General features: G+C 37.6%; 3 protein-coding genes across 7 annotated transcripts; all 3 read left to right on the top strand.

Moving 5' to 3' along the window:
- Positions 1-10,552: 10,552 nt before the first annotated feature.
- Positions 10,553-16,625, top strand: LOC103338109 (protein MICRORCHIDIA 7). The gene is made up of 19 exons (XM_089041244.1): positions 10,553-11,078; positions 11,495-11,569; positions 11,651-11,685; positions 11,777-11,855; positions 11,960-12,052; positions 12,142-12,226; positions 12,744-12,819; positions 13,622-13,750; positions 13,857-13,955; positions 14,069-14,170; positions 14,486-14,647; positions 14,728-14,823; positions 14,986-15,037; positions 15,119-15,230; positions 15,331-15,404; positions 15,527-15,975; positions 16,073-16,164; positions 16,260-16,374; positions 16,503-16,625. Exons 1-18 carry the CDS (start codon positions 10,661-10,663, stop codon positions 16,285-16,287), a joined length of 2,256 nt encoding a protein of 751 aa, XP_088897370.1. The 5' UTR covers positions 10,553-10,660; the 3' UTR covers positions 16,288-16,374; positions 16,503-16,625.
- A 1,632-nt stretch (positions 16,626-18,257) lies between these two features.
- LOC103338227 (protein TAPETUM DETERMINANT 1) lies at positions 18,258-21,641 on the top strand. 5 transcript variants are annotated; one of them, XM_089055658.1, is made up of 4 exons: positions 18,258-18,397; positions 19,155-19,437; positions 19,744-19,842; positions 20,878-21,641. In XM_089055658.1, the coding sequence occupies exons 2-4, from the start codon at positions 19,335-19,337 to the stop codon at positions 21,219-21,221; spliced, it is 546 nt and encodes a 181-aa protein (XP_088911784.1). In that variant the 5' UTR covers positions 18,258-18,397; positions 19,155-19,334; the 3' UTR covers positions 21,222-21,641. The 5 variants fall into 5 exon arrangements, with proteins under 5 accessions (XP_088911784.1, XP_088911785.1, XP_088911782.1 ...); XM_089055656.1 differs by lacking the exon at positions 18,258-18,397 and adding an exon at positions 18,472-18,657; XM_089055657.1 differs by lacking the exon at positions 18,258-18,397 and adding an exon at positions 18,472-19,053.
- A 2,901-nt stretch (positions 21,642-24,542) lies between these two features.
- Positions 24,543-27,291, top strand: LOC103338111 (glutamate-1-semialdehyde 2,1-aminomutase, chloroplastic-like). The gene is given in 4 exon segments (XM_008241297.2): positions 24,543-24,807; positions 25,311-25,484; positions 26,012-27,029; positions 27,032-27,291. Coding segments are annotated over 4 exon segments (1,425 nt in total). The 5' UTR covers positions 24,543-24,621; the 3' UTR covers positions 27,079-27,291.
- Positions 27,292-27,517: the final 226 nt, after the last annotated feature.

Below are 27,517 nucleotides of genomic sequence, written 5' to 3'. Positions count from 1 at the left end.
CTCAAGAAGAAGCCAAGGACTGACTGATTTCAAGTCCTCTCCCCTCCCCAACTTACCTGCAGTTTGATCAACTATGTATAGCATAATTAAGCATGCATAGTATTCTATTCTAATCTGCAATCAAAATCGAGCCGAGCATGTAATTTCATACCCAACTGCAAGCCTTGTACTATATGATTTCCTCAATCCAAACATCAAATCAAAGCTGTAAAATGCAAAAACAATGCGCAACAGTTGGTCCTTAGTCCGTTATGGACAAAACTGCTGTGAAGTTCCCTTCCGTTGAACAAGGTTCATTTACAACCATGCTCCAACTAGAAGCATCCTATTAAAACCACAAAAAAGAAAGATTCATGTGGTGATATGGTTGTATATAACTCAGGGAATCTCCTACATCAAAGGAGTTCACGTCATCAACAACCCAAATCATTCCACAATCATCTGCTCTTCAATACGAAAGTTAACCATGACATGTGCTAGTTGTCTTTCCTATTCGATTTGATCAAGATTGATTTAGTCATTCAATTTTGATTGTATTTACCTTATTAAGATTGTATTCAACTCTATATAATCATAAGTCTTGTACTTGTAAATTATCTATGAAATATACCATTATTCTTAACCTTTTTATGGTATCACAGCCCTAAGGCTCTAATGAGTATCTTCTGATCGTTTTTTTTTTCTTTTCTTTTCTCTCCAACTTTCCATAGTCATGGCTATTGAATCTTAAATTTTCACCCCACCTGCCACCGACATTAGCTCTAACATCTCCACCTTCTTAATCACCATCAATGTTGCCGCACAACTTCCAATCAAACTACACCCATAAATTACCCCTCTTGGTGTGCCCAGTTTAGCTCCCTGCTTCTTAGCTATAACCTTATGGGCTATGTGGATGGTTTTGGTCATCCCCACCAACCACTCAAGTTGCGTCTCATGCCTTCTGGATTTGTTAAGACCAACTTTTCCTCCATGCTATTCTTGCATCAGTTTCACCACAAGTCATCTCTCTTATTGCCTTTGCTAAGACTTCCAAAGAGGCTTGGGACAAGCTGCTCTATCTATTCGCTAGCAAAGCACGTGCTCGTGTTCTTGGTCTCAAGGAACGCCTTACTCTAATGCGTCATGAGAATAAGCTCGTCTCTCAGTACTTGCAAGATGTTAAGGTTATCTCCGGCGAACTTGCCATCATCGACGTCCCTCTTTTAGTTGATATCGTTCGTTCCCGTGACTCCTTACTTCATTTGAAAATCTTCATGATATGTTGGTTGAACAAGAAACTGCTCTCACATGTGCCAACACCGCATTACTGCCACACCTGTCATCACTACCAATGTCACTCAAAGCTCCTAGCGAACCAACACCCACAGTGGTTCTCACTCCAACAACTCCAATTAAGATCGTGGCTCTTGCGCTTTCGTAATAATTATCATGTTTCCTTCGAATCCACCGTTCCTTTCATCACTGACAATGGCCATCGTTAAAACAACAACACCAACATTGGTTACCGTGGCTATTGTCAATGGTGTGGTACACAAGGTCATAGAGCCAAATGTTGTCCCCACCTTCAATCCTGCTCACAAACTCAACCAATGCTTAACTCTACCTCCCATGATAGCTCCACTGCCTCTCCCACCTGGTTGCTTGATTCTGGTGCTTCTCACCGTGTTACCTCTAATGTCACTAATATCTTCGGTGTCTCTACACATGATGGCCATGATGAAATAATTATTGGTAATGGTTCAGGTTTGGTTATTACTCATGCCGGTTCATCCTTTCTCCTTGCTTCTTCCTTAAAATCCTTTACCCTATCTAATGTTCTTTGTATTTTTTCCATAAAGCACAACATTATTCTCATTTTCAAATTTAACAAACAAATCTATTGAACTTTTTCCTTATTTCTTTCATGTCAAGGATCTAAGCACATGGTGGTGCTTCTTCGAGGCCCGAATAAGGACGATGTTTACAAGTGGTCTACCAAATCTCTCAATTAACCTCAGGCCATGGCAGGTATGATGGTCTCTCCAAATTTGTGGCATCGTCACATTGTCAAAATCGATCTCACCATTCTTCATCAAGCCTCCTCACCTTTTTCCTATTGGTCCTATGCTTTTCAAACTGCGATCTATATCATAAATTGCATGCCCACTCCCATTCTTAACAATGTCTCCCTATATACAAAACTTTTTCATCAACAACCAAATTACTCATGTCTTCGTACATTTGGTTGCCTGTGTTTTCCATGGCCACGACTTTACAACTCCAACAAGTTACTTCCTCATTCCTGCATGTGTCTTTTTCTTGGTTACTCATCTAATCAAAGTGCCCACAAATGTTTTGATCTCTTCTCTAACAAACTCTTTATTTCTCGTCATGTTCAATTTTATGAGTCAACTTTCTCCCTTGCTAATGCCTCTAATTCTGCCCCTATGTCTCTTTTCTTACTTTTCCCTATTGGTTTGCTCTTGCTCTTCCTGTTGGTCGCATTTTCTTCCAAGCCGCAACTATTCTTCCAAGCCGCAACTATGCCACCACCATTGGCTGTCACTTTTTCCTTATTTCTTTCATGTCAAGGATCTAAGCACGAGGGCTGTACTTCTTCAAGGTTTGAATAAAGACAATGTCTACGAGTGGTCTACCCAATCTCTCCGTCAACCTCAGGCCATGGTAGGTGTGGTGGTTTCCCCAAATTTGTGGCACCGGCATCTTGGTCACCCAAATCTTAAAACTCTTCAACAAGTTCTTCGTTCCTCCTCCATTCATGTGTCTTTCAAATTGTCCGAGTCTTTTTGTCCTTTATGTCAATGTAATAAAAGCCATAGGCTTCCTTTTGGTACTTCTTCTCTTATAAGCCATGGTCCATTAAAACTTCTTTATAGTGATGTTTGGGGCCCTGCCCTGTATTCTTCTATTGATGCACACGTGTGAATTTTGATTTTGTTGCAGGGGTTAACGAAGTACAACTAAACATTGTGTGGGCGAATTAAATTGGTTGAATATCCAATATCATGTATATCGGATTACATTGGAAGGCAAAGGTGTGGCAAATGAATGGTATTTGGCAACACAAATGTAAATATATTGAAGGCCATACCAAATAAATGATGATGTTGCAAGCTCGTGGATGCAAGTTGTGGAAGATGAAAATGATTTTTTTAAAGGCTTTTTATGTGAAGATGCACATATAATGCTACATTATCTGTTGAGATATAATCCCAATAATCCTATCAATTACAATGATTGGAGAATGTGTCGCCTTCCCAAGTCTTCTCTTTATGTGGCTTGATCTTTGTAGATGAAGCTCAGGCCATAGGTTCAGTACATGTATGTTTGTTACAAATTGATATGGTACTATCCCTTCGTTTTACTTTTTTTTTCTTCTTCTTATATTATTGACACTTAACTCATTTTCCATTATTTTAACCACTATTAAAAATGGGATTGCTGTAAATTATTTTTTGGTTTATGTTGAGGATCTTCTTATTATAGGCAATAATTCCTCAGTTGTGGTAAAGTTCATTCAACTCTTAGCCACCTCAGTTTTCTGTCAAGGACTTGGGTTTTGGTTGTGTTTGTACCATATCTGACCACCCACTCACGTCGTGACACGTGAAACGCCCTCAAGCAGAGACCACTCAACTGGGCCATACCAAATGTTCTCTCAGCACTCAGTACCGATTCAGGGGTCCATAACGCAGCATCACTACCTCCGCCAACCTTCGGTATTGTCTACCGAGCGACCAACCATCACATCAATCCGATTTTGACAGATTACCTCGAGTTCCTGCCAGAGCCTATCAGAATCACGTGTCGACCTCCGAAGACACTCCCACGAGTCCCACATCGAAACTAAGTGCTAAGAGCATCACAAATGCTCTCTATAAATAAAGCCCCTTGGCCCAGCCAAGTGGTAAGACTTTATGACTTGACTAAGTGCTTCCACTGTCAATAGAATTGCTCTTAGTTATTAACTTTGGCATCGAGTGCCTTCGGCAGTACCACACCGGTATCCACTCCTCAGCTCATATCCGACCCCCGCTCGAACCTTTGGACATCACGGAAGAAGGTCATTCCAATCCTCAACCATCAGCACACTTGTAAGTTAGCCTAAACTCTTATCTGTTTAGATTTAGCGCGAACAGGTTGTTTGTTGGGGGTTTTGGTTTAAGGTTGGTTTTATTTTACTTCATAATCGACTTTAAGGGTTTCTATATTTGAAATGCATGCTAATTTGAACTTTGTATTATTGTAACTTTGTTTTCTATTTAGATTTGCAACTTATTTTGTTTACTTTATTGTGACAACTTATTCTGTTTATTTTTTTTAGATTCACAACTTGGTTTAGGGTTGGTTTTGTGATTCTGTTTTTTTATTTAGATTCACAACTTATTCTGTTTAGATTTACAATCGGCTTTAAAGGTTTTTGTTTAGATTCAAAAAAATTGATAGTAGGATCGACAGTTTTCTTAGTTAATATGATCGCAAATTATGATTGTTATGAGTTTGACTTTGATGGGGAATTTTTTTTGGGAGAAGGTGTTAGTCGAGATGTGAAGTTGGTTTATGTTGGTGAATGTGCAAAAGCTGGAAATAGGGTTCCACTTGACACGTAGGGCGTTAGATAAGAATATATTGTTTCTATTGTCGTTTGTCTTTTGTAAAGACTTTGAGGAGAAGTTTTGGAGTGGATCTCGAAAAGAGTTTATGCTGAAAAGGGGATTTTATTGTTTTGTTTATGACAAATACGAAAAGTATTTGTTTGAGTGGCTTGAAGAGTTGAAGAAAAGTCAAAGAAGATCATTGCAAATATTAGTAGTTGTTACTAAGTATTAGCGTGTTTACCATCAAGTAAGTGTTTAATAATATTTAATTTAGTTAAATGTTTAATATTGTATAATTTTTTCTTTTGAGTAATGTAGTATTTCTTTGATTTGGCAGATCTTTTTTTAAATACCATATGTAACATCCATAAGTATAAACTGTATCATGGATATTTGTATTTGAAGTCTTCTTATGTTTTCGTAAAAGGAAAGCTAAAAATAGTGAAGATTGAACGTAGTTTAGCCCAATATCGTGTGTCCGATCTCGAGTTCCTAATGAATGAGGACTTTAAAGATTTCAAGGGTTTGTTGGTTAATTTGATTGAACCCCAACTTTTAGATTGGGAGGAGCGCAACAATTTCTTTGAATGTTTTGATGATCTCAATCGCTTGTCGTGAGTTGTTTATTTCAGCATTACTTATGTTTTTCCATAATTTTTGTATTAGTACCTCCTGAGTTTATTTTGCTTATATTGTTTTGTATAGGTATCTGTGTATGTAAAGCAACTTCAATCACATCCTTTTTTTTAAAGACTGTTCATAAGAGGTTGAAGTATATATGCAAAGTTTATAGTGACAAGACGACCTACAAATATAGGATGAGCAACTTGAAAAACTATGATGTGACGGTGACCTTTTAAGTTACAAATTGTTTGCACAAAATTAACCACCAACAATGATAAATTGATGTCCATATACATGTTTTAAAATTGGTTTATCTTAATCATTCTCAACGGACTAAGCAACCTATAAGCACCACCATAACTATTGTTAATACTCGAATGTCGACAACGAGTCGGACTACAAAGTATCAAAAAACCATAACAAACCCACAATTGGGAATGCCAACTTCCTCACTTCTCTCCATCTCGGCCAATACTTCGACAAAAAAATCCACATCACAAGGAAGCAAAATCGGCCCTTCCCAATTGTACCCGTATTTCGTCTCAGCATCTTCCAACATCATCTTAAACAACGATTGATTCCCAAACTCGGTCTTCACTACAAATTGTTGTCTTTGAGGCCTAACGTAGACCGAAAAGCACCCATCTGAAGCTACTTGGCCATTGCTCTTCTTTCTATTACTAGAGCTGCAAAATCCAACCAAAATCTGGCACTCCAACTAACTACTCTGAGTGTATCCCATTTATAAACCAAATAATCACAAGGTAATATGATTACTTACTGAGATAGTTGTTCATAAACTTTGGCAATTGGAGTTTCTTCCCCTATTGATTTACAATTTCTACCTTCCAACGATCAAGAATGGTTACTACACTATGCTCTATGTGTTGCAAAATTGTGCAAAGTCCTCCTTGTCTCTCCACGGAGCCCAAACCACCTCCCCATGACAAAACTCTAACCATATCATTCCCCGTTCTGGCAGGTAGAATAGCAACCGGAGGAGGAGACACAAAGTTTTGCCTTTTAAATATTTGAATTTATTTAAAGAGTATAACCGCCTTTAAAATGGTAGAATTATTTGTTTGCATGCCGAATAGGGTCAACCCGAGCACAACGGGTTGAATTCCATTCTTGCCTGTTGTTGAGGCCCAAAAATCCAAGGTTGAGTCCAAATAAATTCTCGGGCCAACGTAATGCCTTATTAAGAAAAGACCCGATTTGGAGCACGCGAAATTTCATCATTCACACTCGCACGAGTCATGATTCACGTGTCATGCCAAATAAATATGCAATCTATCATGCTAAGAGTTGAAATAAGCATTGGCTTTATGAGCCCAAGCTAATTATTAAGCGTCATATCTCTCTTCAAAGCGACAAAATTCAAGCACGCCAAGCGACATGCAATGCCAAGCGGAAAATCATTATTATTACACATAGCTACGCTACAAGCTTAAGTGGGTCAAGCCACTCAAAATGCCCGGGGCTTGCTTGAGTGGGTTGTGATATAGATGGTAATGAGCTTTCATAAGGCTCATTAATGAGCCGAGAAATGGAAGTTTTGGGCTGCTTGGGAGCCCCAAAACTCAAGCCAATTTCTTGAGCCCAAATATGTGGGTAAGTATAAGGAGAGAAAAAAGCCCAATACTCTAGAAGAGATGACCCAATACCATAGGAAGGCCCAAGTAGCCCAAGTGGCTTAGAAAATATCCAAAAAATCTCCAACATATGGTTTGAAATAAAACCACGATAGAAAACCAAGAGATGTTTGTATGCTCAGGCTGCTAGGAGACTCTAGCACATGGCCAAAGACAAACTCAACGCAAGCCATTAGAAAAACCAAAGGGAATTTGTACGTGTAGGAGGAATACCCATTATGCAAAATCTCTATCCATTCTCCTTTTCTCTGCGAGCTCTTTAGGGAAACCAATAAGAAACGTAGGTGGCGCCTCATCCCCTAGGAAGGTCCAGCCTCACAAAAAACCTTGGAACCCCAAAGAACTTGTGACCCATGCACTCTGGTTAAAGAAATTTCACAAAAAATGAGTGAATGGAAAGAAGCAAAGGAAAAGTGAATGATTGATATAATTACGGTTCTAAGTGCCTATAAAATGGAGCTTCTTCTACCCAGCAAAAATCATAATCTAGAGTGCGACTAAGCTTCGTCAAGCAACTGGAAATTCACTTGATCCACATCCAGAGAGCAAGCTTTCTCTCTTGCTTCCAAAACCCAGCGATTTCGTGTCATGTTCATCCTTCTCCCCTATTTTTCCCTTCATGGCATACTGTTTTGTTACCTGACAAAGTTTTCGTCAAGCTGCATGAAACTACTCAACACACCCATTATTTCTCTCATCTATCTCCCACTTCAACAAACCCTCTTAGAATCCCTTCTCCTTTTTCTTAGGACCCTATTTTTCATAAGAATTCACAGCTCTCTCTCTGTTTATGCTAAACTTATGATGGTTTTGCTCTCATGCCTCTCATGTCAAGCTAAGAATCTACCTGTAAGCAGTTGTTGTTTTTGTTGATGAAGATAACCAGGATTTCCTAAGGCTTCGCTACCCTTTCGAAGCATTCTTGGGGTCTGATCTTTGAACTCAGACTCAATGGGTAATTTCACCTGTTTCTCTTTTTAGCAACCCAAGCCTATTCGTCAGGCTGCTGGAATAAAAAGACCCATACACTTGTAACTATAAATGGGCCAACTCAACTATACTATATTTCAGAGAATGAATCAAACATAAGACCTCTTAGTCCAACCCCAACCCAACATGCCTAAGTCTACTCTTACCTTGTAACCGTAACCATAAATGACCTGACTTAACTAGATTTTTATATAAGAGAATGAATCGAACATAAGACCTCATGTTGAGCAATGATTCGTAAGTTGAGTTTCACTTCAAACTCAATCTTATAAGTCACCAAAAATTTCTCCATCTTGAAAATTTTGTCTCCCCCTATCTTTCTCATAAAACTAACCATTCTCTCTATATGCTCTGTTTAAGGGCAATCACTTTCACGTTTCACCTTAAGCCTTGGGTACGTGGACCAAGTAGGAGCAAAATTTTATAGCTGATTTGGTGTTGGAATATTCTGTGATGGCAAGATCTCCTACTAATTTAGATTATTCTACAAGGTAAGTCCTAAATCTGGCCGCATGCTATGAATTTACAACATTAAAAACACCCATTAAACCAAAGTGGAGAAAATAACATCTTCAAAGTAACATCAAATTTTCCATCCACCAAAGTGGATAACAATTTATTGTTAATGAACATTGCTAATTAATATTTACTAAATTGGAGAATTAGAAAAGGTTTTGGCTTTGATTACCCAAATCCTTACGAGACTAGGATACAGGTGATTGGACCATATAAAACCCTATAGGGAGTAAAAAAAAATTGAAACATATTTCTCATAAAGATTTCTAAGAGCTAGCAACTTGTCTTTGCCAATATGAATGGGACAAATTATTTGTGGGTCAAAATGTATGGGACATTGATGTGGTAGTGTTTTAACCAATCAAATCATGTGCATAAATTGTTAAATTGTCAAAGAGGTATTGGCTACAATGTGATCTCCTGTCTACCAATTAGAGGCATGTACTAATTGAACTTACTCAAAGACTACAGTTCCCTGTATGAGAGGTAATCTTTCTATTAAAAAGGGCTTAATAATAATAAAAACAAGCAAAGATAAAAACTAAAATGCCATTACTCTACATAATCTTATTTCCACATGTTTATTGAAACTCATTCATATTATTCCGAGATAACTTTTTCAAAACATTCATTTATTACAAGATGCTATGAGGAGAAGCGTTTTTTTGTAAAATGTATCTTGGACAGTGTGAGAGAAATAATTTATCGTAAAACATAAAGATGGTTTAAAAAAATTATCTTGGACAATGTGATAATGAGTATTATTTGATCATATAAAAGAGAAAATTATGAAGTGGAGTAGTCCTATGTGATAGTTTTCTCACAATGAGTCAGACCTATATGTGCAGCCCGAATTTAAGGTAGAGTTGATATCTTGAACCAATGCGTGAAAATAACAAATAAGACATATGTCTGACTTGAAATATAGAGATATTTGTAAATAGAATAATTCCATGATGAACCTTCATTACATCTACTTAGCTTCATATCGAGAACCCTAAAAATAAATAATAAGACAACATATCCACAAGTCTTCACCAACACGCCCTCTATTCATCTTTTTTTTCTTAGGTCTCATGTTAGAAACTATGATCATGAGGTTATGCTTCTTCTGATAGTCATATAGTGATAGGATACACTTTTAATTATTATATGATAAGAATATCAAAGTTTATTCAAATGGTAAATATCTTAAGAATATAAGATTATTCAAGTTTATCCAAAAGATAAATATCATGAGAAGATAAGATCGTCCAAGTTTATTCAAAGGATAGTATCTTAAGAAGATAAGATCATTCAAGTTTATCCAAATGATAAGAAGATAAGATTGTCCAAGTTTATCCAAAAGATAATATCTTTAAAAGATAAGATCGTTCAAGTTTATCCAAATGATAAGAAGATAAGATCGTCTAAGTTTATTTAAAGAATAATTTGTTATGTGCATCAACTTTCTCACAATAATTGAGACTTACAGGTGCAACCATCGTAAAAACCTTAAAAATTTGTTTGCTTAATTACATTTAAAAGTTCCATTGAAAATAGGAAAAGTCTATATAATAAAAAAAAGGACAATTAAAGATGTTCCCAATTTTTACCTCAATTTAATTTTTTTTTTCAACTTTTAATATCAATTTTATTATTAATTAATGAAGAACGAAATAATTGAACTTGAAAAAAGAAATACACTAAAAAATTGCATAACTCATGTAAGACCCACATATTTAAAAAGTTGAAGTACATACCCATAATCTCCACTTCACTTTTTGGGTTGTTTGGCCATTTATAGGCATTTGGAATACAAATGCAATGTAGCAAGTCATTGGGAGGGCGACCTATATGGTAGGTAGAGTTGGGTATGATGTGACATATGGTGGGCATCCACTACATATAGTTTATAACATAATCCAGTATTAGTCAATTGTATTAACAATTAATTAAGGAGTATGGTCCATCCATATAGTTCATTTATAATTTACCAAATCAAGAATGAGCCAGAACCACACCTGTTACCATTTATTTTGACTTAACCACTAAATTTTTGTCCTAATTATTAGGTGTGTGTAATAATATGAGCTGCAGTTGGATTCCCGTACACTCGTCCGCATAGTAGTATCCCACCCTTGACTCGATGATCTCCACATCAATAAATGAACAAGAAAAGTTTAAAGCTCAAAACTCAAAAGAGTGCAGAGGGAAAGCGGAAAAGAAAAAAAACCTCCATAAATTCTGCTTTGTTGTTCGCCTTTTGAGTTTCCTGTTTTCAAGCTATCAGCCATGGAAGCCACGGTGAAGCAGGAGCTTCTGGAAACTTCTAATGTTCCACATCCTACGGGGAAACTAAACGGCGTCACTTCGAAGGTGGTGCCACCACCGGGGTGGGTAATCGATCTGAGCACGAGTAGTAGCAGCAGCAGCAGTAGCGGCGAGTCGGACTCGGACGATTCGGACGATATCGGAGGCGTTTCGGGGGGTTTGGCGAAGAAGAGGAAGCTAGACGGGATGGGTGTCGTTTTGCCGGTTGGTTTTCTGAGTCCTCTGCCCCCGGAGGGGGTGGCGCCGATGCTTCCGGAGCCAGATGCGGCGGTAACGCGCGTCGAAAAGACTGTGGTGGTCAGTGGGCCTAGCTGTAAGCAGTTCTGGAAGGCTGGGGATTATGAGGGAGCTCCTTGTGGCAACTGGGAATCTACTGCTGGTAATCTAAAGCTCTCTCTCGCTCTTCAAAATCTGCTACATTGTTCTCTTTGTGCTTCTTTTTTCTTGTTTTAGAAAGATTATCCTTGTCTTTGTTTATCTCTCGGTTGAAACAAATTACTATAATTGGTCCCCGCCTACGGATCATCCGACAATTTTCACAAGTTTTTACTATGATCTGTTTGATTTCGGATAAAATTTTAAATATTTTCGTCCTATGGATATGGAGACACTATGATGGAAGTTTACTTCTTCACTTAGTTAAAAGAGTCCTTCTTGACATGCAAGAGTGGGTTTTGCTTTGACATGGGGTCTATTGCCCAAATTGAAGAGTGTAGCATGATTAATGGTGCTTTTATATGGATCAAGTACGGCTGCAAATATGATGTTCAACAAAGTTTACTTTTAAATATGCAGGTGGGATGGACCATGTCAGGGTTCATCCGAAGTTTTTGCATTCCAACGCAACAAGCCATAAGTGGGCTCTTGGAGGTAAATTTAATTGTTCCTGTGTAATGCTGGATTTTGGTCTCTATGCTTGATGCTTGGGTGTAATCCTGTGATGTTTTGCAGCTTTCGCGGAGCTCTTAGACAATGCGTTGGATGAGGTAGCTTTTCGTTCATAATTTTCGTTATGTTTTTGTGTGCATGGGTTTTTTTTCCTCACTGCTTGGACCTATTTCTTCATCTTATCCACAGGTTTGTAGTGGTGCGACATATGTTAACCTAGATATGGTTGAAAATAAGAAAGACCAAAGCAGAATGTTGCTGATTGAAGGTATTTTTCTGTTGGTTGTATTTCGGAGAATGCTGAGAGGTTTTACTTTTATTCATAATTTATATTCTTTTTTTGTTGGGAAATCCATTTGATGTGTATTGCAGATAACGGTGGTGGGATGGATCCCGATAAGATGCGGCACTGCATGTCATTGGGGTATTCTGCGAAAAGCAAAGTCGCGAACACTATAGGACAATGTATAACACCAGTATTAAACCAAAGTGTCTCTTTTTTTCTATGTATAGATATATCTCCCAAAAATCATGTTAGTTGCTTGTTTATGCAGATGGAAATGGTTTTAAAACAAGCACCATGAGGCTCGGAGCAGATGTAATCGTGTTCTCTCGTTGCAATGGAAAAGATGGAAAAAGGTTTCTTTCTGTTCATATTTGTTTATTGTTGTTTCTTTCACATTGCTTTTCCTGTTTGGTTAGTAACGGTTATTTTCTTCAGCTTATGTGGAAAGATGGATGGATTTATGAATTTGTAGTTGCATGTAAGGTTGAGAAATGATGATTGCTTATAGACTTTTCTGCATCCATCTCTTGTATCCACTTTGGCATGGAGAATGACTGTCTATAAAATGAGAATGATTAATTATCTTGGAACTATTAAGCAGTCTAATATGTATATCATTTGTTGCTCAAGTGCATTTAGACCTGTTATGGTGAATGAGGCTTGTTTTCAGTTTTTGTGACTGAAGCAGTATTAGTTAAAACCAGTACTTGAAAAAAAAGTGTGAAGATAATTATGTTATTTTGTATTTATGGTCATAGTTACCACTTTTCTCTCTCTTTTATTAAAAAAAAAATCCATTTTTTTTCTTCTATGCTTTTATTAATTTTTCTACTTCTGAAACTCATTGAGACATGTTGACATTGATTTTAGTGCAACACAGAGCATTGGATTGCTGTCTTACACATTTTTGAAGAGCACGGGAAAGGAAGATATTGTAGTTCCCATGGTAATGACATTTAACCCTTTCTATCTCATGGACTTCATACATAGTCTCAAGTCTTTTTGTTTATTCGAGTGAGGTAGGTCGGGATTTAACTGTTAATTGGAACTTAAAAAGCTGTGCTAGAATCAAAAGGGGAAACCTTATCTTGTGAGGTGCACGTTTTGAGGCATCATTGATGTATAAACCTTTTTGGGTTAGGAAAATATGTAGTTTTGCATCCATCTCTTTTTGAGCATCTTTGGTGCGTTGCATGTTCACAACCTGAGGCATGAGTAGTGGTTGGCGAGTAGGTGGTGTACATCCACTTCTATCACACCAGTCCTTAACAGTCTCAGCATGAACAATTTGATTTTAAGGGCGTTACATCAAGGACGTTAGCTTTTCTTTGTTTATATAATGATTTTGCCCTCAAGGTGTTTGGTATGTTTTGAGAGAAGAAAGAAGTAGGATGTTTGACAGGATGGATCATTTGGTTTTAGTGGTGGAGGATTCTTTTTTGGGGATACTGTTTTTTGGACGTAATTCTTTGTTATAATTGCTGTTAGATTTTACAATTCCTTTGTTTTTATTACCACTCGAGTGCTCGTCTTTTGGATTTTCAATAAACTTATGCAAATCCCTCAAAAAAGAATCATTGCTTAAGTTACATGCTGATCCTTTATCAGTAAAGCAACCGTAATTTGTAGATGTTCACTTGTTTGTATTTTGTTAAGATGGAATATGATTAGTGCGCTTTCTTATTTATTGCTAAGTTAGCATACCTGAATAAAAATGATGTCTTCTGTTGTGTGCATGAAATGAAAAGCTTGATTATGAGAGAAGACAAGGGGCTTGGAGCAAGATGTTACGATCCTCTCTAAGTGATTGGAACAAAAATGCGGAAACAATAGTTCAATGGTCACCATTTTCTAGTGAAGAAGACCTGCATCATCAGGTACTTCAATACTGTTGTAGGGCTTATACCAAATTGGTAAGATGGTATGGAACTATCTTATGCAGATTTTTTTGTCATTGATTTTGTTATTTTTACTACTATTTAGTTCTATATGATGAAAAACCATGGCACCCGAATTATCATATACAACCTTTGGGAGGATGATGAAGGACAGCTGGAGCTGGATTTTGATGCTGATCCACATGTATGTTGATTCATGAGTTATATATATATATATATATATATATGTATATATTATCTTTTTTGTTCCAGTGGCTTCGCTATTCTAGCAGTCATATATGGTGTCTGATTTTGCAGGATATTCAAATTAGAGGTGTCAATCGAGCTGAAAAGAATATACAAATGGCTAAAGAATTTCCCAACTCTCGTTTTTTCTTGACCTACCGGCACTCGTTGAGGGTAAAGTCAAATTTCACCATCCTGGTTGCCCAACTATCATTTCCCAGTTCTTGATTGGGTCTTGGACCAGCGTTCAGAACCCATATTATACAACACCCCTTCCCCCACTCCTCTAGTCAGAGTCTTTGACTACATTATTTATTAGTCTTAAGGTTAGATATTTTTTTTCCATATTAAGAATTAGGAGAGATTAGAATAAGAAATAAACTGAGTGTTGAGTGAAAAGAATTTTGTAACATGGGTCCTGTATTATGTTTTAGACAGAATTAGTCTATATGTCAACTTTATTAATATGTTTCTTCATTTTGACTCCAGAGCTATGCATCAATTCTCTATTTGCGGCTTCCTCATAACTTCCGAATCATTCTTCGTGGGAAGGATGTTGAGCACCACAACATAGTGAATGATATGATGATGTCCCAGCAAGTCACATATCGGCCACAGCCTGGTGCTGATGGGATTCCAAAGGATTCAAATGTAATGTATTAAAAAAAAATTTACTAATCATGCTTACTTTTTCTGTTGTCTTTCTAATGGCATGCAACTCTCGTAATCAGATGGTTGCCGTTGTCACCGTTGGGTTTGTGAAGGATGCAAAACATCACATCGATGTTCAAGGGTTCAATGTTTATCACAAAAATCGACTGATTAAGGTATTTTTAGTTATAAACTTCATTATTTCTAAGTTTGTTGCCTTTTCAATGAAGTATTCACTCTTGGATTTCCTGTTTGAGCAATGATCTTTACATCAGTATTTAAGCACAAGTTGATAAACTTTGGAAGTTTTCTTACACAAAGTTATTTTTTATACCCAGCCATTTTGGAGGCTTTGGAATGCTGCAGGAAGTGACGGCCGTGGTGTTATAGGTATTGTTTATGGATTCAAGTTCCCTCACTTAAAATCTTAGATAAAGTTGAGTTTTCTTCTGAGGCATTTTATTCTTGCAGGTCTCTTAGAAGCCAATTTTGTTGAACCAGCACATGATAAACAGGGTTTTGAGCGTACAACAGTTCTTTCAAGACTCGAGGGAAAATTATTAACTATGCAAAAGAATTACTGGTTTGTGCTTTAGCTTAATTGCGAACAATGCGTCCGTACTTCTATGAGTTTCTTTGTTGTTTTGATACTCACAAATGGACATTCACTACTGCATATATAGGAATAATTTTTGTCATAAAATTGGCTATGCTCCACGGCGTAATAAGAAGCTTATTAACGGCTCTGCAGATAAAGGTATGTCATGGACCCTGCATTCTTTTCGGCAGCCTTTCTTTTTGCTGTGGTCTATGCAGTTATGTAGTGATTCAAAAATTCATGTCAACCTTGTCAACTCATAAACATTTTTTTTCTTGTAGAGACTTCTGATTATTTTCCTGAAACTTCTCCCTCTAAAACGAATGGTGCTACTAAGTCAGGCAGCAAGAGACCATTATCAGTTCCTGACAAGCTCCGTTCACACGCATTTCAGAAAGTTGATTTAAAATCTTCAAAAAGATTTTCTAAACCAGCATACCATGGGCATGCGACTGTACATATGTCTGATGAAGGCACACATAGAGTGCAAACGCCCACAAAATCTGGGGAAGGATCATCAAGTTCTTCTGAACCATCACCACCTTCGACAGCCATGTCTGATAAGCAAGTAAATGACAGTAGTCATAAGGGATTTGCTACTAAAAAGAATTCCAGGAAAGATGGCCAGGGTGTGACTCGGTTATCTTCATGCATGGAAGATATTCAATCTCAGCAAGATTGTTCGCCATGTGGGGGAACCTATCTGCCCACCTCACGTTCCAAGTCAAAGGTTACTTCCAGTCACTTCAGTTCCACTTATTGCTTTGCATTAGATGGTTATATTTCTGATGATAGGCTTTTGCTAATGGATTTTGTTCAATTGGCAGGGGAATAATGTCAATGGTGATTGTTCTGTCTTGGAGGGTGATTTAGGCGTAGTGGAGCAATTGAGAAAAGAGAATCGTGAACTGAAGGAAAGGTACTTGTTCTGTCCTTTTCACCACTATATATAAATATTTGTTACGTTGCTTTATGTTTGCTTCAGTACTGTATCACCTTATTATTACTTCGCAGTCATCGTCAGCTCTTTCCTTCTATATAGATTGGAGAAAAGGATGGAGCAGCTTCAGCTGATTTGCTGCAGGACTTGCAGTGTGAAAGGGATAGGTGCAAGTCACTTGAAACTCAGGTATTCATCGGCCTATATTATCTATTCTCACCTAGAGGCTGGAAAAGTATGAAGTAGATCTAAGTAACAGTTTGTTCTCTTCACATTCTATTTATATTTTTTTCATTACTTCCTGGTCTTGTGATCAGCTCCAAGCGGCACAACAAAAAATTGTGGAAATGAACAAGGAACAAGACACTCTAATTGGGATATTCTCCGAGGAGAGGGAACGACGAGACAATGAAGAGGCCAATTTGAGAAAGAAGCTGCAGGTCAGCCCAGTTTGAGTAGTGTTTTGTTCACATGTTTCACTTTTTAAGGTTGTCTTCCCCCTTATTTGCTTGCTGTTTTTTTAGGATGCATCCAATACGATTGAAGAATTGCTGGACAAGGTAAGGGCACTGGAAGTAATGAAGTCTGCTAGTTTCAAATCCAATAGATAAGCCCTCTCGCCATTGTATTCAGTAGGTCTTTAGGACGCGGCGGAATGTAGTTTGACCCAATTTCAGAAGTAGCCTAACGTAGATCAGGAATTCTTTGGATGGTTGGTGAACAAGCCTAGCCTTCTTTCTCACTAGTGCCTTGGTAGATGTTGTAATGCAAAAAGATAGCAAAGAGAGGGGTGATATGAACTATGTAAGCATCAATATGTGATGGTTTTTTGTGCCACCAAGATTTGGATCAGAATGATGCGGTGTTGAAGTATTGTATAGAGTACAGGGGTTTTATATCTACTCTTTTCTTCTCCTGATCCCGTTGCATTGCCTTTGCATTCTCTGAGTAATGTTGGGCTTTAGAGTTGTAGACACCCTTCACTATAGAAACTGCCAGAGTATTATAAATCTCATCACGGATTGGGCTTTGCTGGTGCAACTTTTCAAATTTTTCATAGGTTCGACCCAAAATTCAATAGATAAATTAGAAGTGGACTATCTATTTCGACCCAAAAGAAAGGTAGAAGTGTAGGTTTTGTTTTGGAGTGCTTATGGAAGTGTTAAAAACACTTTTCTCAATAGAGCTAAAAACGCTTTTGATTTTCAGTGTATGGCAAAATATGTCTAGAAGCGTTTTTAGTGTTCTCTGAAAATATGTCTAGAAGCGTACTCAGTGTATGTGTTTTTTTAAGAAGCGCTTGGATTTTCTTATAACGGTATACTTTTAACAAAAACGCTTACAAAAATCCTTCATATAAAAGCATTTCCACGTGGACGCCAGAATTTAATCAAAATTATATAATATTGGATTTCAATTTGAGATCATATTCATATCTTGCGTTGAAAAATTATCTGTTATGGAATAGTCTATTGGTTATATGTACTTGAATTCATCGAATTAAGTATATTTCTATAATTTTCAAAACTACTATAATTATTAATTGTTTCATATACAATTTTCTTTTTTTGGGACATTTCCTATTGAGATGGGCAATAACATATTAAACGCACACATTAGTTTACACGAATGCTATGACTCAAACCAAGATCTTTGTTGAGGGAGTAATTGCTCTAAATCACTACACTAATAGATGATTTGCTATACAAAATCACTTTTTCAAACTAGAATGAATTGTTTTAGTAGTCTGTTGGCAGCATGCAAACCAGTCCCAGTCCATTTCCATTTACCGAAAAATACAAAATTTGACAGCGTCCATGGTCCTAATATTTCCACGAAATGTCCATGTCCATGTCCATGTCCTAAAACAGTAACAAAAACACACACGTGTACGAGCAAAATGGCAAATGTCATCCGTGTGGTCCCTGGACCCACATCATACCCGAACATTCCCGCTAAATCGGATAAAATTACCTAATGATTCATTTGCCATCGGTTAACAGTTTAACAACCCCCACGTGTGCACTTTATTTAATTTTCCTTTTAATCAAATAATAATCTCTCCCCAAAAAATCCAAAAATCCAAAAAATAATTAATCAGTATATAATAATTACCTCTTGCCGCTTTTACCACTCACTCCAGACCCAGACCAGAGCACACGACTTCCCACCTTCCTCTTCGATCCACCACCTGCCAAAACCCTAATTACAGGTACGTCTACGTGGCCTACATATATATATATATATATTATACTCGTATTGTGTATATCTGTGCCTGAGATGAGAACAATAAATGCGTATAGCAATTCGATCGGCTTTAGCGGATTGTGGTGTTTTGTCATTTAAAGCTTTCTACGATTTGCTCTGCCATTTTTGTCTCGCTCTTGGAGCTTCTGCAGTCTCTCTCTCTCTCTCTCTCTCTCTCTCTGCAAGAACCAACAATGTCTGCCTCTCTCTGCAACTTTGCTCTGTGTATGTTTGTGTGCTCTGTGTCCCTTAGTTATCCTGTACTGCTAGTACTACTATTTACAGTCTATTAAAACTCTCTCTCTCGTTTTCTTTCCCCTCTAATTTCGCTGCCTAAACTTTCCCGGAAAATCTCCATTTTCCCACACACGCCTTGCCATTGCAGTTTTCAATTTGCACCGAAACGCATCCTTTTTCTGTGTTTATTTATGTTCCAAATCAAACACCACCTGCAATTCTGAAACTTCTGCTCTTCAAAACTTCAAATCGCCGTCGTTTTGCCTGTTGCATAGCCTATGATAAAGCCTAGCGTATAGCCTATAGCCTCATTAACCCCGTGAGTTTTTCCCACTTTATACAAAGTCAAATCTCAGCCTCTCTCTCTCCTTCTCCAAATCGACGGTTATTCTTTCTTTGACTGATTGAGATCAATTGATTTTGATGTGATATAAATTCATCGGTTCCTTCAATCTCTTTCTCTCACTCTCTGTTTCTCAATGCAGAGCTTTTAGCTTTTAGCTTCTGCTTATCGCCCAAGCTTGCAGAGGAAGGTTCAGCTTCAGCCTCTTCATAATTCCAGGGCGGGCCAAGGTTTTCGACTCGCTCGTCAACTCAGCGCTCACTCTCGCAACCGAGTTCGTTCTCAACTCAACTCAACTCAACTCACTCGTCCACTCAACGCGATGATGATGACTCGGCGAGTCGGTGTGGTCGTTACATCGTCTTTGCTCGTCTTCTTTGCAGTAGTGGCTGCAGTGCTGCTGTTCGTGCCTGCGTTTGACCATGGTACGTGTACGGACGCCTTTGGATCTTACTGGAGAAGATTCACGCACGCCACAATTTTATCAGATTCCACATTCCTTTTGATTTTCGTTATTTAATTATTACTTTAATTTTTTTTATATTAAATCCGCTTTTCTGTTTTTTGTTTTGTTTGTTCTTGGCATCTCTTTCACAAACACAAGGGGTCCATGTGTTTGTCTTTTCTGCATTTCAACATGATGACCAAATCCAATGATTTAGCATTTTCCTCTTTTTTATTTATTTATTTATTTATTTTACGCATTTTAATTTTTGAATTTTGTTTTGCAGCTGTGTTCATGAGCATCCGCCATGGTTCCATGGGTTCAAGCTCGTCTGGTGCAGGAAACAACACTCTCACTGCAACCCACCGCAAGCTTCTTCTTCGTGGTAAGAAATCAACCAATTAAATAAAAATTCTCGGCATTATTTAATTTAATTTAATTTCTTCAATTCGGCATCTATTGGACAATTGAAATGCATGGAGGTTTCTGGATTTATTATATTTTTTCTAAAATAGTGATGCTGAGAGGTGAGTGCTGGGAGGGGCAACAGAATTCGGTACCCATATGCTCGCAAATGAATTTTGGTAGTCTTGGTCAGATGGTGGGGTTGGGTGTCAGAGGTGCATGTCCATTTGCTGGTTAAGGCTATGCTAACGTGCACCGTTAGCGCTTTGTCTTTGCCCACAAGGGCAACATTTCCTGTCCATATGGGCATCTTTTGAATTGGATCTCAATATCCCATCAAATTTTCATTCCTTGTTTTGGTACCCATTTGAAAATACACACAATTTTATGGACATGGCTACATGCTTGCTTTAGTGTCTATAAATATTTTCTTGAAATTTGTGTGCAAAAAGCCCTAAATTTGCCCGACTTCAATTTGCAAGCTGGCTGCCGATTTTATTTCAATTGCACCTTGTCTCTTTCTTTCTTTTTTCTTTTTTTCCTTTTTCCCTTCTATAAGTGGCTGTTTGACAGATGGAAATGTCACTCTATAAGTGAAAAGGAAATGCGTGTTGACTAGAAGCGATTTACTTTTTTCTTGAATGTTAATTTTCCAATACCCAAAAGTTAAGCATAAAGCTGAAAAGCAGAGATGAATAGATGAAACAATGAAAGCAAAGCAGAAGCTTGCTGGTCCCATCCCATCTCTCTCTATATTTTAGCCTTTTTGGGGTTTAGATTTGTTTGTTTTCACTTTTCATGTATTATTCCTGTGAGTCACCTATCAAAAGTGTGTTTTGTCTGCAGATGCCCTCCCTCCCCGCCAGCCCTATTGGAAGGCTTGGTCGGTTTGCATTGTATTGTCTAATTGGATGCACACCACCCTAATTACAATGCCTAAGCACCCTTTTTTTATCTCTTTTTCTTTCTTTAATTTTGTTTTGTTTTTAATTGTGTTTTGCTTTTACTTGTTTAGCGACAGAAATGGACGAACCAAACAGAATTCCAGGAGAAAAGTGTAGCAAGGCAGACATAGTGATAAACCAGGGTCCCACGGGCCCACTCCCAAGTGGTATTCCCACCTACACCGTTGAGATCATGAACGTGTGTGCCAGCGGCTGTGACATCTCTCGCATCCACCTCACCTGTGGTTGGTTCAGCTCGGCTCGGCTTGTGAACCCTAGGATATTCAAGCGGCTTCACTACAACGACTGCCTTGTGAACGATGGCAAGCCTCTGGTCAATGGCGGTACACTGTCCTTTCAATACGCCAATACTTTCCTCTACCACCTCTCAGTTTCCTCCGTCTCATGCTCTTAATATCTCAATATTAGCAAAAGATCACCTTACTATAATATCACACGACATGAAAACAACAAAAACGACAATTATATAAAGCACCTAAAGCAGGATTTAGTATAGGTATAGCTAAGCTAGTTCGAGCTTTCCTAAGAGACCCATTTTGCCCTTTTCTGTTTTTGGATGGTTTCAACTCTATTCTGGGATTTGTATACCTGAAATGGTGTTTTGGGTGGTGGAGTGGCTGAAGATGGATTAGGGTAGAAATGCATGGTGGTGTCATGGTGAGAGAGAGAGAGAGAGAGAGAGAGAGAGACTTGGCTGGGCCTGAACTTCAAATTGAGTTTTTGACATGTTTTGGGTTTCTCTCCTGTGTATATATAGTAATATACTATAGACTATAATATAGGATGTGGTTTACTGTCATTACTTTGTTGGAGATGCGAAAACTCAAATTGTGATATTGAAGAAATATTCCTTTTGGTATAATGTTTCTGAAAAGAATAATGCTACTCTTACTACATTTGTATACCACATCTTTATACTATCTTATGTGACAGCTGAGGTGGACAGCCACATCAATTAAAATTATTTGATATTTTCTTTTCTTTTATGATTTATTCCAATATTTGTTTTCTAATTGCCTTAATTAAAATAGACTTCATTGATTTAATTGATGTGGCATATAATATGGATATACCACATCATGTGGTATAAAACTATGAGATAAAAATGTGTTAAGTGTAGCATTACTCTTTTGAAAAATACGCTCTGTCAAGTTTGTCATCTTTGGTTGTTTCCATACATAATATCAAGGCCATTTACCCTTCAAATGACATGTTCACATATTCGTAATCTATTTTTATTTTATTTTTAAATAAAAATAGTTGGTTTTCAATTACAATTTATGGATTATCTCGCATTTACTTAATCATTTAGGAATTAACACATAAATGGGGTTCACATAATATTAGGAACTCGACTCCTGATTTTGTAAGAATTGAACTCTTGGCTAGTATAGGTGCTGTTCTTATTATTGAAAAAGCAACCCATCATGAGTACATTATTGAGAAGGCCAAAGTCACTTTTGGTCCCTGTAATTTGACACTTCAATCACTTTTGATCTTGTAGTTTTAATTTTTCCATTATAGTTTCATATTTGTAATAATTTAAGGACAATCTTAATTTCTGTCAAATTATTCTTAACTTATGTTATCTATTCAAGGGTATTTTGGTCCAAACTTGCATACTCTCCCCAACAAGCCAACACTCAAAGAACAGTACCACCCAACCCCAGCTAGCTACTATACCCTATAACTAACGCCCACCATAGCCTCCCAAGGCCGCCCCAACCCCATGATATCATGGACTCATAGATCTATATGTATTTAACAATTTGTGCAAGAAAAGTACTGAATGTTAAAATAAATAAATAAATAAAGCAACAAGAACACAATCAACAATTGAACCAAAACATAATTGGGCTAAAATTAGAGGGGCAACGGGTCTCCACAACCCCCGCCAAAAGTCTCACTTCCAATTTCTCCTCAATTTGCCTTCTCTCTCCCAACTCGATCTCATACATATTGCTTGGAGATGTCAATCGATCTTGGGGAAACTATTGGAACATAGCTCTCGGCTTGCTAGCTTATGCCTTGTGCATTTGTTGGGGTTGGGGCAGCCTTGGGAGGCTGTGTTGGCTTTCAGTTACAGGGACCAAAAATGACTTTTGGAATAAGCAAATTTAAGTAATTAAATTAATTTCAATTCCAATTTAAGTGAATTAATATATAGCTTCAATGGAAATTCAAAATTTGACTCCTCAATCAAACTCATGTTCAATTATAGAGTAGTAAACATACTCTAAGTCAAATTCTTTTTCTAATGTTGGATGCAAAATCAACAATAGAGATAAAATCTATAAGATTTGTGCATCATTATGTTAGTACATAGCGTTGTATAAAAAACATTAACACATTTTCAATCTAACAAATAGGATTTCTTTTGACAAACAATATATAAATTACTTTTCCTGATGCTAAGTATTACTTCCACACAAATGATTTTTTCCTACAAATTAATCAAAATTGTTGACAAAACAATATTTGCTTTTGCCTAATGTTACAGCCTATTTTGAGAATCGATTAAACAATCCACTCGATTTCAAGATTGAAAATAAGAATTGCAATTTCACCAAATATCTCGGGAGAACAAAATTAAAGTAAAAATACCTACTATCTTGAATTGAATTTTTTTTATTATCCGTTCCTAAATTGAAAATAAATCGATTAAACAGTCTACTAACATGGTTTGATTTCTCCAATATTTTGTTCCCTAACATTTAGTTTCCTCCAATATTTCTATTTATGGACATGAGGTAGCAATTGGGATGTAATGTTGGAACACAAAAGAAATTGAAAGTTTGAATCTATTGAACTTGAAAACTGGAAAATACTCATGAAACAAGATTACAACTTAAATAGAATTGATCTACGCTACACGTTAAACACTAAATCAACTTGTGCAGATTTTGTGGAACTAAACAAATGCAACAGAACACTTCTAATTGTGGCGAATGACCTTAACCACAACTCCTACAAACTAGAAATCCTACTTGACTTGGACTCTGAGTTACCAAGCCAGCTTTATTTAATTAAGACTTAAATATCGTGGTCATCAAAGAAGCACTAGATACTGACACTTTCCACAACTGAAGCTGAATTGGTGGCAACAGCTTCAAGCTCTTGTCAAGCTGTTTGGCTTTGAATTGAAATTTTTTTTATTATGCGTTCCTAAATTGAAAATAAGTCTATTAAATAGTCTACTAACATCGTTAAATTCCTCCAATATATTTGTTCCTTGACATTTAGTTTCCTCCAATATTTCTATTTATGGACATGAGGTAGAAATTGGGATGGAAATTAAGAAGTTTCGGGGCGGTGTTGAATACTCTACTCAAATTGGAATCAATAACAAACTAGCATCTCACATTTTGATGTCAAAGTATTCAGCATTGGGAGAAAGAAAAAGAAAAGTACACAAAATATTCATTTCCAATGCCATGCCAGAATTGTGATTAGTAGGAAAAATGTTGTCACAATGTACATGTGCATTGGATGGTCAAGCCCCAATAACGCAATATTTTATTTGCCTTCACCTTATGTTTTATTACCAAGAAATATATTTGTAGTGCAGCAGTTGGGTTGGGGCCACGTCAGGCGGCTCAGAGTTAGGCCCAACTCTGTTGACTTTCAATAATGCCCGACCCGACCGACCCGGTACAACCGGAACCCGGCCCACATGGTTTGCATCTTCTATGTAATCCGTAGTCTAAGGTCGTGGTCTTACTCGCACGTACACTTATCTTCTTCTTGACCGAAATAGCTCCAGCAAGATAGAGACAGAGTGCTTGGGAGCAATCATGGCTAACACAATCCCTGGGGTAGCTGTAGGGCTTTCCCGCTCGACTCCGAAGCTTTCTCAGAGACCCAGTTCACGATTTTCGCAATCGTCTCGGCGTTTTTGCACTGTCAAAATGGCCGTCTCTCTCGACGAGAAGAAGAGTTTCACTCTCGAGAAATCTGAGCAGGCTTTCAAAGCTGCCAAGGTACAGTTTCCATCTTGTCTAAATCTCTTTTCTTTTCCAATAGTTGTTAAGGATTTTGAGTGAGGTGGGATGTAGATTCGTAGTGATCCGTTAGGAGTATGAGAAAGATAAGTAGAGAAGTTGGAATCTTGGGATTGCTTTGTAATGGTGAGTATTAGTTGATTTGGAGATGTGGGTTTGGCTTAGAAATATTGGAATTTCTGGGTTTTGTGATTACAGGTGAATATATTTGATGTTGCAACTGAAGCTTTAGTCTTGATGTTTTAACAAGCGTGGGAATTTGAATTTGGGTTATCCAATTCCAGTTTGTTTAAGGTTCTGATTGCTTACGATGAAATTCAAATCTTTTAGTCATTGAAAAGTGGGATCCGAACTCAAATGGTTCTGTTGAGTTGCTATATTTTAGGATATGTGTCATTTTAACTTTTTCTACATCAGATGTTGAATAGAAGAAATTGCTTCAAAATCTGTTATTGCTTGCTGACACAACTTTTTTATTGTAGGAGTTGATGCCTGGAGGTGTGAATTCCCCCGTACGTGCCTTTAAGTCTGTTGGCGGACAACCTATTGTGATTGATTCTGTCAAGGGCTCTCACATGTGGGACATAGATGGCAATGAGTATATTGATTATGTGGGTTCCTGGGGACCTGCGATAATCGGTCACGCGGATGACAAGGTATTATTCTCTGTTCTTGTAATCTATTATGAATTTCACTTGCTTCTGTTGACAGTCTTGATCCAATGATCAATTCACATTGTTTCTGTTATTGTTTTGGAGAATAGAACTGACTTATTTCTTTCTCTCTCATTATATTTTTCCACTAGTTTTGTATCCAATTTTCCATTGTTTCTGAGTTTGGAGAATGAACTACTTATTTCTTTCTCTCTATATATTTTTATATTTTGTATATATATATATAAATATGTAATATAGTTTCTCTAATACCACATACGCATTTCTCCCAAAGGAGTTACATATTTTAGGACAATGATGTAGGCACCTCATTTTTTATTAAGGAGAATCGCCCATGATAAGTCCTTAATAAGGCTAGCACATAGGCATCTCAAGTTAAAAATCCCTCTCCCAGACAAATTAGAAAGATAAAAAAGAATTGACTGTTAATCTTCTTCACCTTGTCAATTCGTAGTAGCAAAGATAGTTATTATATAACTCAATTATCTTGGATTAACACTTACTTTCAGGTACTTGCAGCTCTAGCTGAAACGATGCAGAAAGGAACAAGCTTTGGTGCACCTTGTCTTCTAGAGAATGTTCTTGCAGAAATGGTGATCTCCGCTGTTCCAAGCATAGAAATGGTCCGATTTGTCAACTCAGGCACAGAAGCATGCATGGGTGTGCTCCGCCTGGCTCGTGCATACACTAGCCGACCAAAGATCATTAAGTTTGAGGGCTGTTACCATGGCCATGCCGATCCATTCCTTGTCAAGGCTGGTAGTGGAGTGGCCACATTAGGACTTCCAGACTCACCAGGTGTTCCTAAAGCAGCCACTATTGATACTCTAACGGCCCCCTACAATGACTTGTCGGCAGTGGAAGCGCTTTTTGAAAGTCACAAAGGAGAAATAGCTGGAATCATCCTTGAACCTGTTGTTGGGAACTCTGGCTTCATTGTTCCTAAATCTGATTTCCTTAATGGCATACGCAAACTCACCAAAGAACATGGCGCTCTCCTCATTTTTGATGAAGTGATGACTGGATTCCGTTTGTCTTATGGCGGAGCACAGGAGTATTTTGGCATTACTCCTGATTTAACAACACTTGGAAAGATCATTGGTGGTGGCCTGCCAGTTGGTGCATATGGTGGAAGGAGGGAGATTATGGAAATTGTGGCACCAGCAGGACCAATGTACCAGGCTGGGACCTTGAGTGGAAATCCATTAGCAATGACTGCTGGGATTCATACCCTTAAGAGGTTGAAGGAGCCAGGAAGTTACGAATACCTGAATAAGATCACAAGTGAACTCATTCAAGGTATAATAGATTCTGGGAAGAGGGCTGGGCATGCAATATGTGGTGGGTATATAAGTGGGATGTTTGGTTTTTTCTTCACTGAAGGGCCTGTCTACAACTTTGATGACGCAAAAAAGAGTGACACCGCAAAGTTTGCAAAGTTTTACAGGGGACTACTGGAGGAAGGCATATACCTTGCTCCTTCCCAGTTTGAGGCTGGGTTTACAAGCTTGGCTCATACTCATGAAGATATCAAAATACGATAGCCGCTGCAGATAGAGTTTTTAGGCAGATTTAGAAAAATCCATTGTTTCTCTGTACTATTATTTTCGTTGATTTCCCCTGTTGCAGGATTGCCAAATTTGTAGGTGATCCTGAGAGAGTCGATTTGTTTGTCATCTTCCATCAGAACCCTAGTCTTTTTATTTAAAGTTTTTGTACTTTAGTAGCTGTTGAGTGTAGTATCTGATCTCAAGCTAGTATACAATCTCGGAAATTTCTTTGTTCTCAACCGGTTTCTGTACCCTCTGTTTCTCATTACCTTGACACATGGTTATCTTGTAGACTATCTAGAATTACAACAGATTATGTTACACAAGAGGCTTGCGAATTGCCCTCCTAACTTAATCGTTCATTCATGGTTTCTGTACCCTCTGTTTCTCATTACCTTGACACATGGTTATCTTGTAGACTATCTAGAATTACAACAGATTATGTTACACAAGAGGCTTGCGAAT

This window comes from Prunus mume, linkage group LG7 (genome assembly GCF_029339155.1).
Source record: "Prunus mume cultivar Tortuosa linkage group LG7, ASM2933915v1, whole genome shotgun sequence".
NCBI lineage: Eukaryota > Viridiplantae > Streptophyta > Magnoliopsida > Rosales > Rosaceae > Prunus > Prunus mume.
The sequence above is the reverse complement of the archived record's forward strand: the minus strand, read 5'-3'. Positions and strand labels throughout refer to the sequence as shown.